Source organism: Emys orbicularis, chromosome 5 (genome assembly GCF_028017835.1).
Source record: "Emys orbicularis isolate rEmyOrb1 chromosome 5, rEmyOrb1.hap1, whole genome shotgun sequence".
NCBI lineage: Eukaryota > Metazoa > Chordata > Testudines > Emydidae > Emys > Emys orbicularis.
This window is the reverse complement of record NC_088687.1, coordinates 43,696,466-43,711,673: the sequence shown is the minus strand read 5'-3', so window position 1 is coordinate 43,711,673 and position 15,208 is coordinate 43,696,466. Positions and strand designations below refer to the sequence as shown.

General features: G+C 40.0%; 2 protein-coding genes across 2 annotated transcripts in view; one reads left to right on the top strand and one right to left on the bottom strand.

The window, feature by feature from the left end:
• Positions 1–6,125, top strand: part of NUDT6 (nudix hydrolase 6) — a 33,620-nt gene extending 27,495 nt beyond the window's left edge. Inside the window, exon 5 of the mRNA XM_065405547.1 lies at positions 5,731–6,125. Coding sequence (XP_065261619.1) covers positions 5,731–6,125 — 395 coding nt within the window. The remainder of the gene's footprint in view (positions 1–5,730) is intronic.
• A 506-nt stretch (positions 6,126–6,631) lies between these two features.
• FGF2 (fibroblast growth factor 2) overlaps positions 6,632–15,208 on the bottom strand; it is a 68,696-nt gene continuing 60,119 nt past the window's right edge. The window contains exon 3 of the mRNA XM_065405422.1: positions 6,632–6,817. Within this exon, the coding sequence (XP_065261494.1) occupies positions 6,632–6,817 (186 nt within the window). The remainder of the gene's footprint in view (positions 6,818–15,208) is intronic.

Genomic DNA, 15,208 nt, shown 5'->3' with positions numbered 1-15,208 from the left:
GTTGAGGAAATACTTCACTTAAACTAATGTGATGTAGATGGTTGTTAATACTACAGTACTGCTGAAGTTCTGTTAAAGGGTTACAGGACCAATTAGTTCACAATACAGAAGTTTATGCAAAGGATAGGTTTAAAAAAAAAAAAAAAAAAAAAAAGGACTGGAGGTTTTTCTGTATATAGGAGACAGTATGTAGGTTTTGGGTTCAAAAGTTACCTCCACTGGGCAGTACTACATTCTGCGCTCTTATGTTAATAAATTTTTCCTCACAATACTATTTCAGATTTTTGAGTATCATCTGCATAGTACTAATGAGTAAGATCAGGCAAAAAGAGGTTAACTTCATTGCCGGAGTAATATAGAAACAACCTGGGAACAGGACCCACATGTGCTGACTCCTAGTCCTGCACCTTAGCCACAAATGTATTCTCTCCCTCATAATAATAATTAATGGAGATATCCCATCTCCTAGAACTGGAAGGGACCTTGAAAGGTCATCGAGTCCAGCCCCCTGCCTTCACTAGCAGGACCAAGTACTGATTTTGCCCCAGATCCCCAAATGGCCCCCTCAAGGATTGAACTCACAACCCTGGGTTTAGCAGGCCAATGCTCAAACCACTGAGCTATCCCTCCCCCCTCAGTGTCCAAGGCCACAAACTCTACGGTTCATCATTACAATGGACAGGACAGTAGTTTCCCACTATACATCTCAACTTTGGGCTAGATCCACAAAAGGGATTTAGGTGCCTACCTGCCACTTTAGGCACCCAACTCAAAATTTTAAATCCTCAAAATCTCTGCTCAGCTGTTACACCCTGTAGGCACCTAAAATCCCCAGGCACCTAAATTTCTGCCACTCAGCATGCATACAGCTGCATGAGGTTATAAGGAGGGGGGAGGTGGGACCACCATCTTTCCTCTCATTGTGGTTGTTGCTTTGTTGCAACAAAGGACTTATGCCCTTAACTCCAAGAGAGGGTTCAAAGCTGTGAATCAAGAGCAGAGAAGGACTCTCCCTCTGGCCCAGACTCAGGCACCTTGGTCCCTTTAAGGGGCAGGACTTAGGCCAGTGTGGGCAACCTGCCGGCCACACGCAGCCCATCAAGGTAATCCACTGGTGGGCCACCAGACAGTTTGTTTACATTTGCACGGCTGCCCACAGCTCCCAGTGGCCATGGTTCACCATTCCTAACCAATGGGAGCTGCGGGAAGCAGTGGCCAGCACGTCCCTGTGGCCCACATCGCTTCCCACAGCTCCCATTGTCCGGGAACGGCAAACCATGGCCACTGCGGAGCTGCAGGCGGCCATGCAAATGTAAACAAACTGTCTAGCGGCCCGCCAGCGGATTACCCTGACAGGCTGCATGCAGCCAGTTGCCCACCACTGACTTAGGTTATACCCTTTTCTTTGGCATTTCCTACTGGCTACATTAGGCAGCTACCTACTCATCTTGCTGGCTTTTGTGGGTCCCATTCTTAGGTGCTTAACACTCCTCATGTCTCGTACAGGGAGAGTGGACGCCTGACTTGGGGCTGTGGCTTCCACTAGATGGCAAGGTGCCTAAATGTTAGACTGAGCATTGCAATGCCTAAGTTCTCTTTGTGGATCTAGCCCTTCAGTCATTATATGCAATTTCATGTACTGCTGTAACATATTTCATAGATTCATAGATTCTAGGACTGGAAGGGACCTCGAGAGGTCATCGAGTCCAGTCCCCTGCCCGCATGGCAGGACCAAATACTGTCTAGACCATCCCTGATAGACTTTTATCTAACCTACTCTTAAATATCTCCAGAGATGGAGATTCCACAACCTCCCTAGGCAATTTATTCCAGTGTTTAACCACTCTGACAGTTAGGAACTTTTTCCTAATGTCCAACCTAGACCTCCCTTGCTGCAGTTTAAGCCCATTGTTTCTTGTTCTATCCTTAGAGGCTAAGGTGAACAAGTTTTCTCCCTCCTCCTTATGACACCCTTTTAGATACCTGAAAACTGCTATCATGTCCCCTCTCAGTCTTCTCTTTTCCAAACTAAACAAACCCAATTCTTTCAGCCTTCCTTCGTAGGTCATGTTCTCAAGACCTTTAATCATTCTTGTTGCTCTTTTCTGGACCCTCTCCAATTTCTCCACATCTTTCTTGAAATGCGGTGCCCAGAACTGGACACAATACTCCAGCTGAGGCCTAACCAGAGCAGAGTAGAGCGGAAGAATGACTTCTCGTGTCTTGCTCACAACACACCTGTTAATACATCCCAGAATCATGTTTGCTTTTTTTGCAACAGCATCACACTGTTGACTCATATTTAGCTTGTGGTCCACTATAACCCCTAGATCCCTTTCTGCCGTACTCCTTCCTAGACAGTCTCTTCTCATTCTGTATGTGTGAAACTGATTTTTTCTTCCTAAGTGGAGCACTTTGCATTTGTCTTTGTTAAACTTCATCCTGTTTAACTCAGACCATTTCTCCAATTTGTCCAGATCATTTTGAATTATGACCCTGTCCTCCAAAGCAGTTGCAATCCCTCCCAGTTTGGAATCATCCGCAAACTTAATAAGCGTAATTTCTATGCCAATATCTAAGTTGTTAATGAAGATATTGAACAGAGCCGGTCCCAAAACAGACCCCTGCAGAACCCCACTTGTTATGCCTTTCCAGCAGGATTGGGAACCATTAATAACAACTCTCTAAGTAGGGTTATCCAGCCAGTTATGCACCCACCTTATAGTAGCCCCATCTAAATTGTATTTGCCTAGTTTATCGATAAGAATATCATGCGAGACCATATCAAATGCCTTACTAAACTCTAGGTATACCACACATCCACAGCTTCTCCCTTATCCACAAGACTCGTTATCCTATCAAAGAAAGCTATCAGATTGGTTTGACACGATTTGTTCTTTACAAATCCATGCTGGCTATTCCCTATCACCTTACCACCTTCCAAGTGTTTGCAGATGATTTCCTGAATTACTTGCTCCATTATCTTGCCTGGCACAGAAGTTAAACTAACTAATTTCATTTGAACTAATGCTGTTCCTTCAAATATTTATTACAGAATTTAGCTTTATTTGATGTTGCATGTATAATTTTGTGAAACATGCGCTTACTTGTCAAACATTTATGTTTGGAGAGGCGTACATAATTCCATTAATATATGCTGTATACTTTGTACCAAAAAGGGAGTCTGGTTAGAGAAGGATTGAAAGGGAAGGGTCCAAGATAGAACGGGACTTTGGAGGAACTTTTACATTATTGATAGGCAAAGAATGGCCAGCATGAGCATGGCTCCACTGTAGGAGTGTTGTACACAGGAGTGCCAGGGACACATCCCTCTAAAAAAATAGGTGAGGCAGTAGATGTTGCTAGGGTGGTAGCAAATAGGTATCAAAAAAACTGGGGAAAATATGTTCGTTAAAGTTCCCCTCATGCCCCTATTAAAATATTAAGATGTGATGCAGCAAACAGTTATTTTTATTACTATATTTTAACAGATATAAATTAATGAAGCATGAAAAATAACAGAACTTTATTTTTCCTTCATTTACATTAAGCCTCAAACATTTAAGGGCCTACCTTTCAAAAATGTAGGAGTGCAGTTACCATGCTTGCAGATCAGTGTTTATTCACACGTACCAGTTTGCACAAGCAGCTGTGGTAGTTATATGAACAAATTAAGCACTAAATTGCATGCATTTTGGGGCTTGCCAATTTTTGAAGCTCAAGACCTAAATGTTCCTTCCATTTTAACTTGTCATTTTAAAACATTAAAAAAAAATAAGGGAACTACAATAAGGCACTACCTTGAAGCAAAGCTCAAATCTAGACTGAAATCCCTGGTCTAATGATTTTAGCATGGTCTCTCTCAGCATCCCTGATTTCTATCCTTTTACTCCTTTCCCCCTTTAAGTCCAAAGAGTACTACACAAATACACTGTAGGGAGTTTGCTTCATTTCCACTTCTGTTCTAACCAAGGAAGACTGGATGAACGTTCCATTAGGACTTCCAGTGATTCCAGCCCAGAGGAGCCAGGCATGGTAATGGATCAGCCTGTCAGTAATCTCTACAACTGTGTCAGAGACATGGAGTCAGAGCGCTTCCGTGCCCTTCTCCTCCCCCCAGTTCTGTGTAGTTAATATTGTAATAAAATGTTCTGCAGACATATTTATATACTAATGCCCCCCTGCCCAGTCCTGCAAAGAGATGCTCATGTGTCAAGCTTTACTCATGCAACTAGTCCCATTAAATGCAATGCAGTTATTAATGTGCTTAACTTTAAAACACACGTGAAGTGTTTGCAGGATCAGGGCCATTACCATATAAATGTTTATTGTCTATAAGAAAGGCTGTTAGAGATTTTGCTTATGATTTGCTACTGTATGTCCTGAAATTATTTTCAGTGGTTTTAAAATAAATCCAAAATTTATATCTTCTGTACTTCTGACTTTTCAAGATGGTGGTTTGCAGGCAAGGGAGAATCACTACAAGGTTTTTATTAAAATGAATGTAATTCTGTTAAATATAAACCAACATTCTAATTCCTAATTAACTGCAGCAAGTTGCCTTGCAAACTAGCCATGGGCATTTTACACCACAGACAAAACAGAGTCACCTCCCTTGCCATGAGGATTAAAAAAAAAAAAAAAAAAATCTAATAATTCTATTTACCCATCCAAAAAATACTCCACCCAAGTGGGTTTGTAAAGTTTTGCAAGGCCTAGGAACAGCTAAATTTTGGCAGAAGAGGATATTAGAGCCCTCCTGGGATCTTTGATTTTGATTGCTGTTCGGAGGTAACTCTAGCTTTTCGTTAGTGGAGAGACTGGGTCTAAGCACTGAAAGAGTGAATGAGTTACCCTGCCAGCCATTAACTGTTTTTAGACCCTGACTCAGCAAGGTTCTTAAAAATGTGCTTAACTTTAAGCACAAGTAGTCCCACTAACTTCAGTAGCACTATACCTGTGCTCAAGGACATTCCTGGACTGGGGCCCAAGTTAATGGATTTTTTTTCTCCATTCCTACTGATTTTTATAATGAGAAATGTAAGAGGTTTTTAGCTCCTCTTGGTCAGTGTACAAAAGATTTACATATGCAAAGTTAATAGGAATTATCTGTATGAATTCCCCATGCATCAATAGATTTCATGGTATGTTAGCAAAATAATATAACTGAAATGTCATTATAGACATTTAAGGATAACTTTGCAAGAAGGGTGAGGTCCTCCCTCATTCTGTAGGCCAGTTTGTTTGCACACTTTTACATCTGTAAGATAAATTGTGTACTTGTGCCACTGAACTAATTGATTTGTTCCCAGAATCAGATATAGTTGAAAGTGCTCAGATGCAACAGGAAGATCAGCCATTGAAAGTAAACCTAAAAATGTATTAATTAGGATCAAAGAGAACTGAAAATATTTAGCAAATATCTTTAGACAAGAGCTGGGTATACTGCATTGGTGCATCAGTTTCAGAGCTACCATACTTGTACAGTATTAAGGAACATTCATCATTTTGTAGGTTATCCACAAGAAAAGCAAAATAGTCCATTACAATTAGTTTTGTTCAAAGGGCCAAAAACTGAGCTTACTGTAGTGTTGGAGTTTATAGCCTTTACAGTCTCAAAAAGGTGTTACCATCAGCGATGCTTTATGAGTTGGAAATCTTTCACTATGAACAGTTCTTGAAATGTAGTCTCCTCTTACGTGTACTGTAGGAATATTTCTCTCCATCTAGGAAACACAGCAGTTCGAGAGGTTTTTGAAGAGACTGGCATTAAGTCAGAGTTCAAGTCCCTCTTAAGCATAAGGCAGCAACATAGGCACCCCGGAGCCTTTGGGTTATCAGATATGTATATCATCTGTCGCCTGCAGCCTTCCTCATTCAACATCAGCTTCTGCCAGCAGGAATGCTTGAGGTGCGAATGGATGGATCTTGAGGAACTTGCCAAGACCAAAGACACTACTCTCATCACCAGCAGTGTAGCTAAACTGCTACTTTATGGATACAGAGAAGGGTTTGATAAGATTGATATAACCATGAGAGAATTTCCAGCTGTTTACACAGGCCTATTTTATAAGCTGTACCATAGGGAGCTGCCAGATACTTATAAAAACATGACAGAATTCTAATAAGCTTCACATTTCATTAAATTCATAATTTAGAATAGATTGTTTTAAATTGTGGGCTTACTTGTACCATATTAAAAATATTCCTGGACTTTGTTCTTGCTGAATTCAATATTTACTTTTTTTATTTTCTAGTAAGATATATAGACATATATATTATTTCTTTTAAAAGGTAAATATTCCTGTAAATGTGTGCACATCTTTAAGTTTCCTTTACACTGCAAGGCTAACATAAGGCTAATATAGTAGCTCTAACTAGAGGAAAATACGTGAAGCACGGATACTGACGTTTCTATACATTTTCCTGGTGCTTTTTCCTCTGGACACTGGCACAATTGTTTCAAAACATACAGTAACATCAAGGTTATATTATACAAACATATTTAGTAATCAGACATCTGCAAAAGCAGTTATCAAATATTTGCTCACACTTTACTACTTTTGGAAGGAGTGGAGGAAACTACCACTTTAGTGTGTTGTGGCATAGACTATAGAATCTACCACTGAAATCAGCTCTTGGCAGACATTGGAAGAAAAAGGATAGCTTTCTGCCCTGGTCCAGTTTTTGGTCCAAGTTTGTACTGTCCAGTTCTTTTCAGTGCCACATACCAATCAGAATATTTCCGTGACCGGTAAGTGTTGTAGTTGTTTGATTCCAAGCGCTCAAAAAAGAAACATTCTTCAGTTACACATTTCTGAAAGGGAAAGAAAAAAAAAATGTTATTCATATTCATCCCCTCTGGCATAACAAATCACTCCCTTAAATACATGGGAGTGCCTATTAATGAGAGGAGTTAGTTGGTGATTAAAGTTATTGGTATCACAGTATTAGGGACATTTTCAGAAGATATTCTTTTCTGAAGAACATAGATGTTAAGGAATTCATATTCAACATACTTTTGTGTTTAAAAATACATGCAAGTGATGATCAATAAACTCCTAAAGGAGATGCGGTTGATGTGAACCACTGGATGATTTTTTGTAGCAGCCATTGAGCTAGATAAAGCTCAGAGTAATCTGTCTTCATACTATTTATTTCTTTGTTCCTTTCCACCATTTATAAAAAATGAATGAAGAATCCTGTCTGCTGCAATTATTGATAGCTCCTGATTTCCAAGCCAGACAATTCAGCTATCCCTCTTGCCTAGTTACAACAGGAGAAAAAGTATGAAGTGGGTCATTTGCCCTGCCAAATATTTTCATCAACTGGTCAGAAATAGAATATTAGAGGTCCAGCCTAGGACCAAACTCTTCTGTTCGTATGGTTTCTTTTAATTTTCTTGAAGCCAAATCCTATGGTACTATTGTGCAGTAACAAAAATATTAATAGTAGTGAGCCTATTCTGTTACCGGGATAATAATAATAAGATTTTTTTAAGAAGAAAAAATTAAATCTAATGAGTGTATCCCATGTGGAAATTATATTTATTCTATCCACTGTTACAGGGGAACCTAAGCCAGGAAAAACGTTCATGTTAACTAAAATTTTACTCCATTTCAAATATGTTCCACAATATGCTTTGCAATGTGCATTTCAGAATCCAGAAAAATGCAGTTAGTCTCTAACTCTATAAAGGTACATTTTCCTCATCTAAAGCTAAATCCTACTTGACAGTAAATCCTGCCTGATTTATTTCCTGAAGGATTTACACACACACACACACACACACACACACACACACACACACACACACGAGTTATTTTAGTTTTTAATGCATAAGCAGAAATTCCCAAATACACATATACCTTCAAACCAATTACTGCAGTTTTACTTCATTCTAAAGAAATTAGTTATAGGAAATACTGGGAACTTGTTGAAGTCCAGTGGTGTCAGACGCATGCCATATAAGAGCTTGAATACATGCCATCGTCCTCTCCCTTATTTGTTCCTGACAGCCAGATTATAGAAATATTTTCATCAAATGATGTAATTTTCACCTTTAGAATTCAATCTACATTGTTTAGAATTAAATAAGCTATGACCCTCAAATTTCTAGTAATTTTCTAATGCTGAACACAAACAGCCCCTTCCCTGCTGTTCCTCCCTCCCAAACACACACACACACTTTACCCATTTTTACTGATGTAGAACAACGCAATCAATACATTTGTTATAGATTTTTCTGCAAGGGCTAATCATTTTGTTGTCAGAATAATGCATCTCACTTCAAAAGGAATAATTTAATACAATTTTGACTTTAAAAAGCAAAAATACTTTAGATTGTAAGATCTCTGGGGCAGGAACTTTGTCTACTCCTGGGGGAATTCTGCACCACTGCACAAGCACAGAATTAGGAGGTGAAGGGAAGCAGTGATAGGGATCATGCTGCAATTACACTTTTCACCCACCAGGGGTGGATATGGGACCAGAAGAGGGCAGTTGGCTCACAAGCCAGAGCAACTACCTAGCTGCAGAGAGGAAAGGGGCAGAGGCTGCCTTCCTCAATGCCTTGCCTGCGGGGCCAGAGGAGGCACAGGGGGGAAGAAGGGAAAAAAGCTGGGAACACAGGGCTGCTAGGGGGAGATCACAAAGACTGGGGTTCAGAAGAGCTAGTGGGGGGATAGATGGGTGGGGCACAGGAGTTAGTGAGGTGATAGAGCTAGGGGATGAATGGGAGTAGGGGTGCAGGGCCACATGGGGACAGGGTCGGAGGTGGGGTCTGCATGGGGGAGACTCCCCAGCCTCCTAACAAGCCCCCCCCCAAAAAAAAACCTGTTCCATATTTCTCCCATCCACACCCAACATTCCTCCTAACTCCCAGGCTCCTTCCCAGCAATTACTTCCCCCTCCCTCAGCTCCTCCATTACCCCTGACTCCCCCAACCCTTTGGGCTGCTTCTGAGGGGTGTGAAAAAGAAGTTTCTGTATTGCAGTTTAAATGAATGATTACTCAGAGTTCTGTATTAATATGCCTAGTAAGTAATTATGTTAAAAAAACATTTCCTGATTTTTTTTTCTTGCCTGTACTGTTACAGACATACTTGCTGACGGGTATTTTGAAATAAATTACCAAAATAACTGAAAGTGGCATGATTATATTGTGTTATTTTGACAAATAAAATATGCAGAATTTTAAAATATTGTGCACAGAATTTTTATTTTTTTGGTGTAGAATTCCCCCAGGAGTAATGTTGTGAATGTTCTCAGTGGCCAACAAAAAATATTAAATCATATAACATAGAACAGTTGTTTTTGGAACAGAAGGCCCAATTATTCGCACAGCTGTGGGCAAAGGGCCACATGTGGTGGCGGCGGCGGTAACACCTTTGTGGCATGCTACCCACCTTTCCTAGACCTGCAGTGGGTTCCTGGATCTGAATATGGGTCCTGATTCAGCAACATCTATGCTTACATTTTAAAGTATATAAATAGGCCAATTGACTTTAAAGATGAGCATTCTTATGTGCTTTCTTGAGTAGGAATGGAATTACTCACATGTTTTAGTCCTTTATGTAATCAGGCCCACAGTGAAGAAATAGAGCTACATGTATTATTCCCCCTTCAAGACTCACAGATCCAAAGATTAGGCAGCTGTAGGTTTAACCACCTTCCTCCCCCATTTCTTCATTCCTGCCTCAAGCACAGGAACTGAGAATCAGATACCAGAGCTCATATTTGCCAACCATTACTGAAATACTAGGATGCTGAAGTGTACACACATTAATATCTTTACATTGACTTGTTTCAATTAAATGAATGAGCTTGGGGAAGCCAAAAGACTCACCCATTTTGTCCTTCCTTCCCATTAACTCCCATGGAATCCCCTGTCTCCCCAGCCTGTTCCCAGGAACCCATTTCCCCATTCTGTCTCCAACACCTCCCTCACACAGAGCTTCTGAAAGCGGTAATATTATTTATCTATGATACTACCCATTATGTGCTAGCCGCATTCCAAGCACCCAAGGATAGTACCGTCTCCAAGGAGCTAATACTCTAAGGAGAGACAGACAAGCCAACACTGGGAAAAGGAAAGAACAATGTACAGTACAACCTCAGTTATGGAGGTTGTTTGTAACTCTGAACAAAACATTATGGTTGTTCTTCCAAAAGTTTACAGCTGAACATTGGCTTAATACAGTTTTGAAACTTTACTATGCAGAAGAAAAATGCTGCTTTTAACCATTTTAAATTAAATGAAACAAGTAGAGAAACAGTTCCCTTACCTTGTCAAATATTTTTTTTTACGCTTCCCCTTTATTTTTTTTTAGTAGTTAATGTTTAAACACAGTACTGTACTATATTTGCTTTTTTGGGGTCTCTGCAGCTGCCTGATTGCATACTTCAGGTTCCAAATGAGGTGTGTGGTTGACTGGTCAGTTCATAACTCTGGTGTTCGTAACTCTGAGGTTCTACTATATGTACAGATCAACTAATTTCACTGTAAATAGCACAGAAATAGGTGGGTCCTTTACTCCTGCCTAAACCTGTACATCATGCTCACCAAATCGAAGCAAAGTGCACCCTGAAATGTGTTTTTCTTTCAAGAGCCTTAAGAGTTAGTGGCTTATTGTTGAGAGAGATTACATTATTGATTGCCTTGAAAAAAAACCTACAAGCTCTCTTTAGAGCCAGTAAGTTTTTATCTTTCACTTGACAGAGTTTAACAAATGCAGCTAAAGATTCCATGACTCACGTTTCCAGGAAAGCATGGGTTTCCTGTGTCACCAAGATGCACGCCATCCCTGCAGTACAAAGAGTGATTTGTAGTGATCTTCTGATGCCAAATATTTCCCCACTTCCATATTTATCTAGCATCTGGAATTATTAATTGTTCTCATCTTCTTCAAACTCCAGAAGAGAAAAATCACTGAACTCCTGTACCAGCCAATCCACTCCCATACATCTTCTGCTGCACAGCTTTACACATAGCAGAAGCCCCTGCTCCCTCAGGACCTGAGTCTGCCACCATCACTTGTGTTGAATAGTACCTTACTCTACAAATAATTCCACTGATGTCAAAGGATCTAGTTGAGTACACGAGTAAAGGCATCAGAATTTAACCCTTAAATTCTGCATGTTTGGAATTGTTTCACTGGGATCTTTAAATTAGCCACTGCTGGACTAGGTAGGTTTTAATGGCTGTTAGTAATAAGGAGAGAACTGGTAGATTTAGTGTTCCTCTGGATCTCACCAGAGAGGAAAAACACCACTATATTTCTCCACTTCAACAAAGGGGGGGGGGGACTCAAATATTTTATTGGGAGACACTAATTTCTCCTCCTATATTTAGCTGCACTGCAGCCACACTGTGCCTCTCAGTTAACCTTTTGGGCCCCACTAGCATTGACCCCTGTACAAAGGCAGAGAGCCATTGTGCTGGGGTTCATTTGGTTGCAGGATTGTCTCCTTAAAAAGGGGCGGGAGGAGATCATAAAAGGAAAGAGCTAAAATAGAACAGAGCATTGATTTAGAGAAAGAGCTACCTCCTTTTCATATCTCAGCCATATCACATTCAGTCACATACATTTACTCTATGAAAAAAGTTCTTCAAATGACAGAATAAGCTAATAATTAAAAGGAAAGTGTGTCAGAAATCTTGGACGGGAATCAAAACAAATAAACCAAAATACATCCTAAACAGAGAGCCCATCTGCCAAGTTAGTTACCAACAGAACTCCAGTATTGCTTTATGACTATTAATTGAAAATGTAAGTATTTAACTACAACTAAACCCAAACCTGAAAACAACTAGGCTTCATAACCAGGCTTCAAAACAGTATGCATGCAAACATACATGGGAAAATCTTGAATCTTAACATTTGTGTCAGGTTTCTGTTGCTATGAGCAACTAAATGCACAACTACAGTGTGGAATAAGGAGTCTGCTGTGTATTAAAGACCTAACCAAACTTCAGTCTCCAAATATAGGTGTTGGCAGTAGAATATAGATACTTGCAGCCATTTCTATATACTACTCTTGATTTTTGAAGATCTTTGAACAGAATCCATGTGCTGACTTCTCATGTACCTCTAAATCACTAACATTTAAAAAAATGTAAATAGTCAAACCAATACTTGTCTCACGCTTTGTGTCCTATCTCCAAAAGAAAAGATTACAAAATCATAATCTAACATTTACTGAGCACCTTTCACCACAGAAGATTTCCAAGCACTTCAGTTGTGCGCAAATATATGCATTAATCGTCTCAACCACCACTGAAATGCAGCCAACTCTATAGCTTTAATAAGACAGTAAAATTGCACAAGGAAAGGAGGATAAAAAGCATTGAATTCAGTTCAGACTTGAAGCAGAATTTATGTAGATTCAATATAACTGCCAAATTGGACGTTCAGCTAAGGCTTTTGCAAGAAAGTACCAAGGAAATCCCTATACCAACTGATTCAGGCTCACAGGGATTGGGCTCAGAGTCTGTTTAATTGTGGTGTAGACATTCAGGCTCTCGGGCCCAAGCCGGGCTCTCGGGCCCTGTGAGGTGGGAGGGTCCCAGAGCCCAGGCTCCGGCCCAAGCCTGCATGACTACACTGCAATTAAATAGCCCCTATTCCAGAGTCAGCTGGCACAAGCCAGATGTGGGTGTCTAATTGCAGTGTAGACATAACCTAAGTGATCACAGGTGGTCAGGATCTTGGTTTGCATCTTATCCAAAAAGCTGACACCTCCAGCAGCACCATTTCCACTCATACCATATTAAGGCACTGGCTGCAAAACTTCTCTTGAAATATCAATTTAATGTCCTGCAATTCTATGGTGGTCTCCAATCAAAGTAATAACCAGACAACACTAAGCTTTGGAAGTGAGATAAGAGTACAGTCAAAGATGACATGGTTGCCAGCCTTAATATTCTGTCTAAAATAGAGGTCACTTAAGATGCAACATGATGGGAACTGAAAAGATACTGTAGTTAGAACAACAATCTGGAGTCTCACCTGTTTCGTCCCTGCGTGGGAGTTAACATTAATGGAAGTTAGCAACATTAAAATTATAAACCTTCCAATGTATAGGAAATACCTGTGTTTTTCATATTATAAATGTAAAGGTCACCAATAAAGAGGGGGAATGGATTTGTGCTTTTCCTTCTTTATGATGCAACAAGGTGGTCTGATTTTTTTTTTTCTTTCAGCCTTCTAAGTTTTTAATGTTAGGAATTCTGGTCTTGTCTACCCTGTAAAAACTATATATGACTAGCAAACTAATAAGATTATAACATGAGAGATATTATGCAGGTGAAACTTGATTAATTGAGGTAGAGTGTGAGGAAGAGGAAGTGCTTTTCACTCAGACAGCTTAAAACTTTTGTTAACATCCAGCTTAACTAGAAGGCCTAAGAAATGCTTAGGAGAAAAGAGATGTCTGTTAAAAATCAACAACCCCTATTCCTTCAACTGACAGCAGATAAAAGCTCACAATCCACATCTGGGACCTCCAGTGAGTTCCCCAGCAAAACCAGATTTGCCATTCCTGATACTTCTCAGGTAAAAAATGGGGGGGGGGGGAGAGAAGAGGGGGACACAACAAACAAAATACCCGAAAAAGACTTTCAAGCCAAAAAAATAAGAATTTTAGAAAAACAAAAAAAAATTAAGAGAATTTAGGGTTTGTCTATATAGTCACTTAGTGCACATCAAGCTGTGGTGTAGATCTGCAGCACTCTAGCCCGCCATGCACTAAACCATCAGATAGACAAGCTCGTAATTGGGAAGGGTGCCAGATTGACAGCTTTGGAAACTCAAGTCATCCTTTCTTTATCCACAGAAAAGCTTGCACTGCTGCTATCTTTTGAATACTGTCCTGCAAATGTAGTTCTACTCTGACTTGGAGGGACCACCTCAAGGGAAGAGAGGGTGATGCACTCAATATGATCAATTCACTCTTCATCCTTTCTTCTGAGTGACATGTAAGATGTGGACACCTGTCCAAAAGGAATGGGATTCTGACCACTGACTCATTTCACAGGCCACTGTACAACCGTTGGATGACAGTGCATTTTTGATTATATTGATCAGGGCTAGATTCAACATGGTGATCTAGAGGTGAAAGACTCCATTGTCCATTTCTAATACTTAAGCTATACAGTCCCTCTATAAAAGAATAAACAGAGAAAATAATTCTGGGCCATATTCTGCAACCCTAATGTTAAGTGGCACTCATTCACATGAGTAATTCCACTGAAGCTGATAGAACTACTCGTATGAGTGAGTGCTACTCAGCCTGAATAAGGATTGTAGAATCTGGCCATCTTTGAGAAAATGTTTTGTCTACTACCAAATTGAGTTCTCAAGCCAGAAGAAGTCTGAACCACTAAATAAAAACAAACATGGAAAGTGGCAACATTAACATTAACAGTGTTGGCTGTAGTTAAACTGGTTCAACAGTCTGTTTTGCAGCACCCCCCACAGTAGCCAAACCATAGCTTATGATTCACCGATTACAGAAGAACTGACTGAAGGCAAAGTAACATCCTGTCAAAATTCTTCCACTATAGACTGCAGTGCCTGCCACCACTGATTCACTTAGAGAAAACTGCACCCACCTTAAAGATAAATTTAGATTGAACTAATTTGAAATCCTAGACTATTCATATTAAGAGTTAAAAGTTGCATTAAAAACTAAAGTTAAATGTGATGTCTGTTAGACTATAAACTGGTTAAAACTGGAAGGTTAACCTGTGACAGTAGCTACTGGAGTCAAGGAATACTGACCCAGTCATGTGATAACAGGTCACGGTTACAAAAGGCAAATGCCATTATGTGACTGGGGCCAGGAAATAAAAGATTAGTCTCTTTCCAACACTCTTTGGGTCACACCCCTATTACAAGGTGTTTGTCAAACAATAAGTTTTTTCTTCTAAGTAAATAAGTCTTGGGAAATAGAAGAGAATCTGTCAGAGAAATGGAGACAGCAACTGCAGCACTTCCAAGTTTCCTGAAGGCAAGCGTGATTGGAAAGAAATCTGAGAGGTTGAAGTCCTGCACATTGCTACAGGAAGCAAGCTCAGAGACACTGGAGATCTTAACATTTTCACTAGAATATACTGAAAGGGGGTGCAAACCGCAAGCCAGTCATTCAGAAATTTGAAGGATATTCTGATCAACACAAGAATGTCACTTGGTTATAAAGGAGCATTT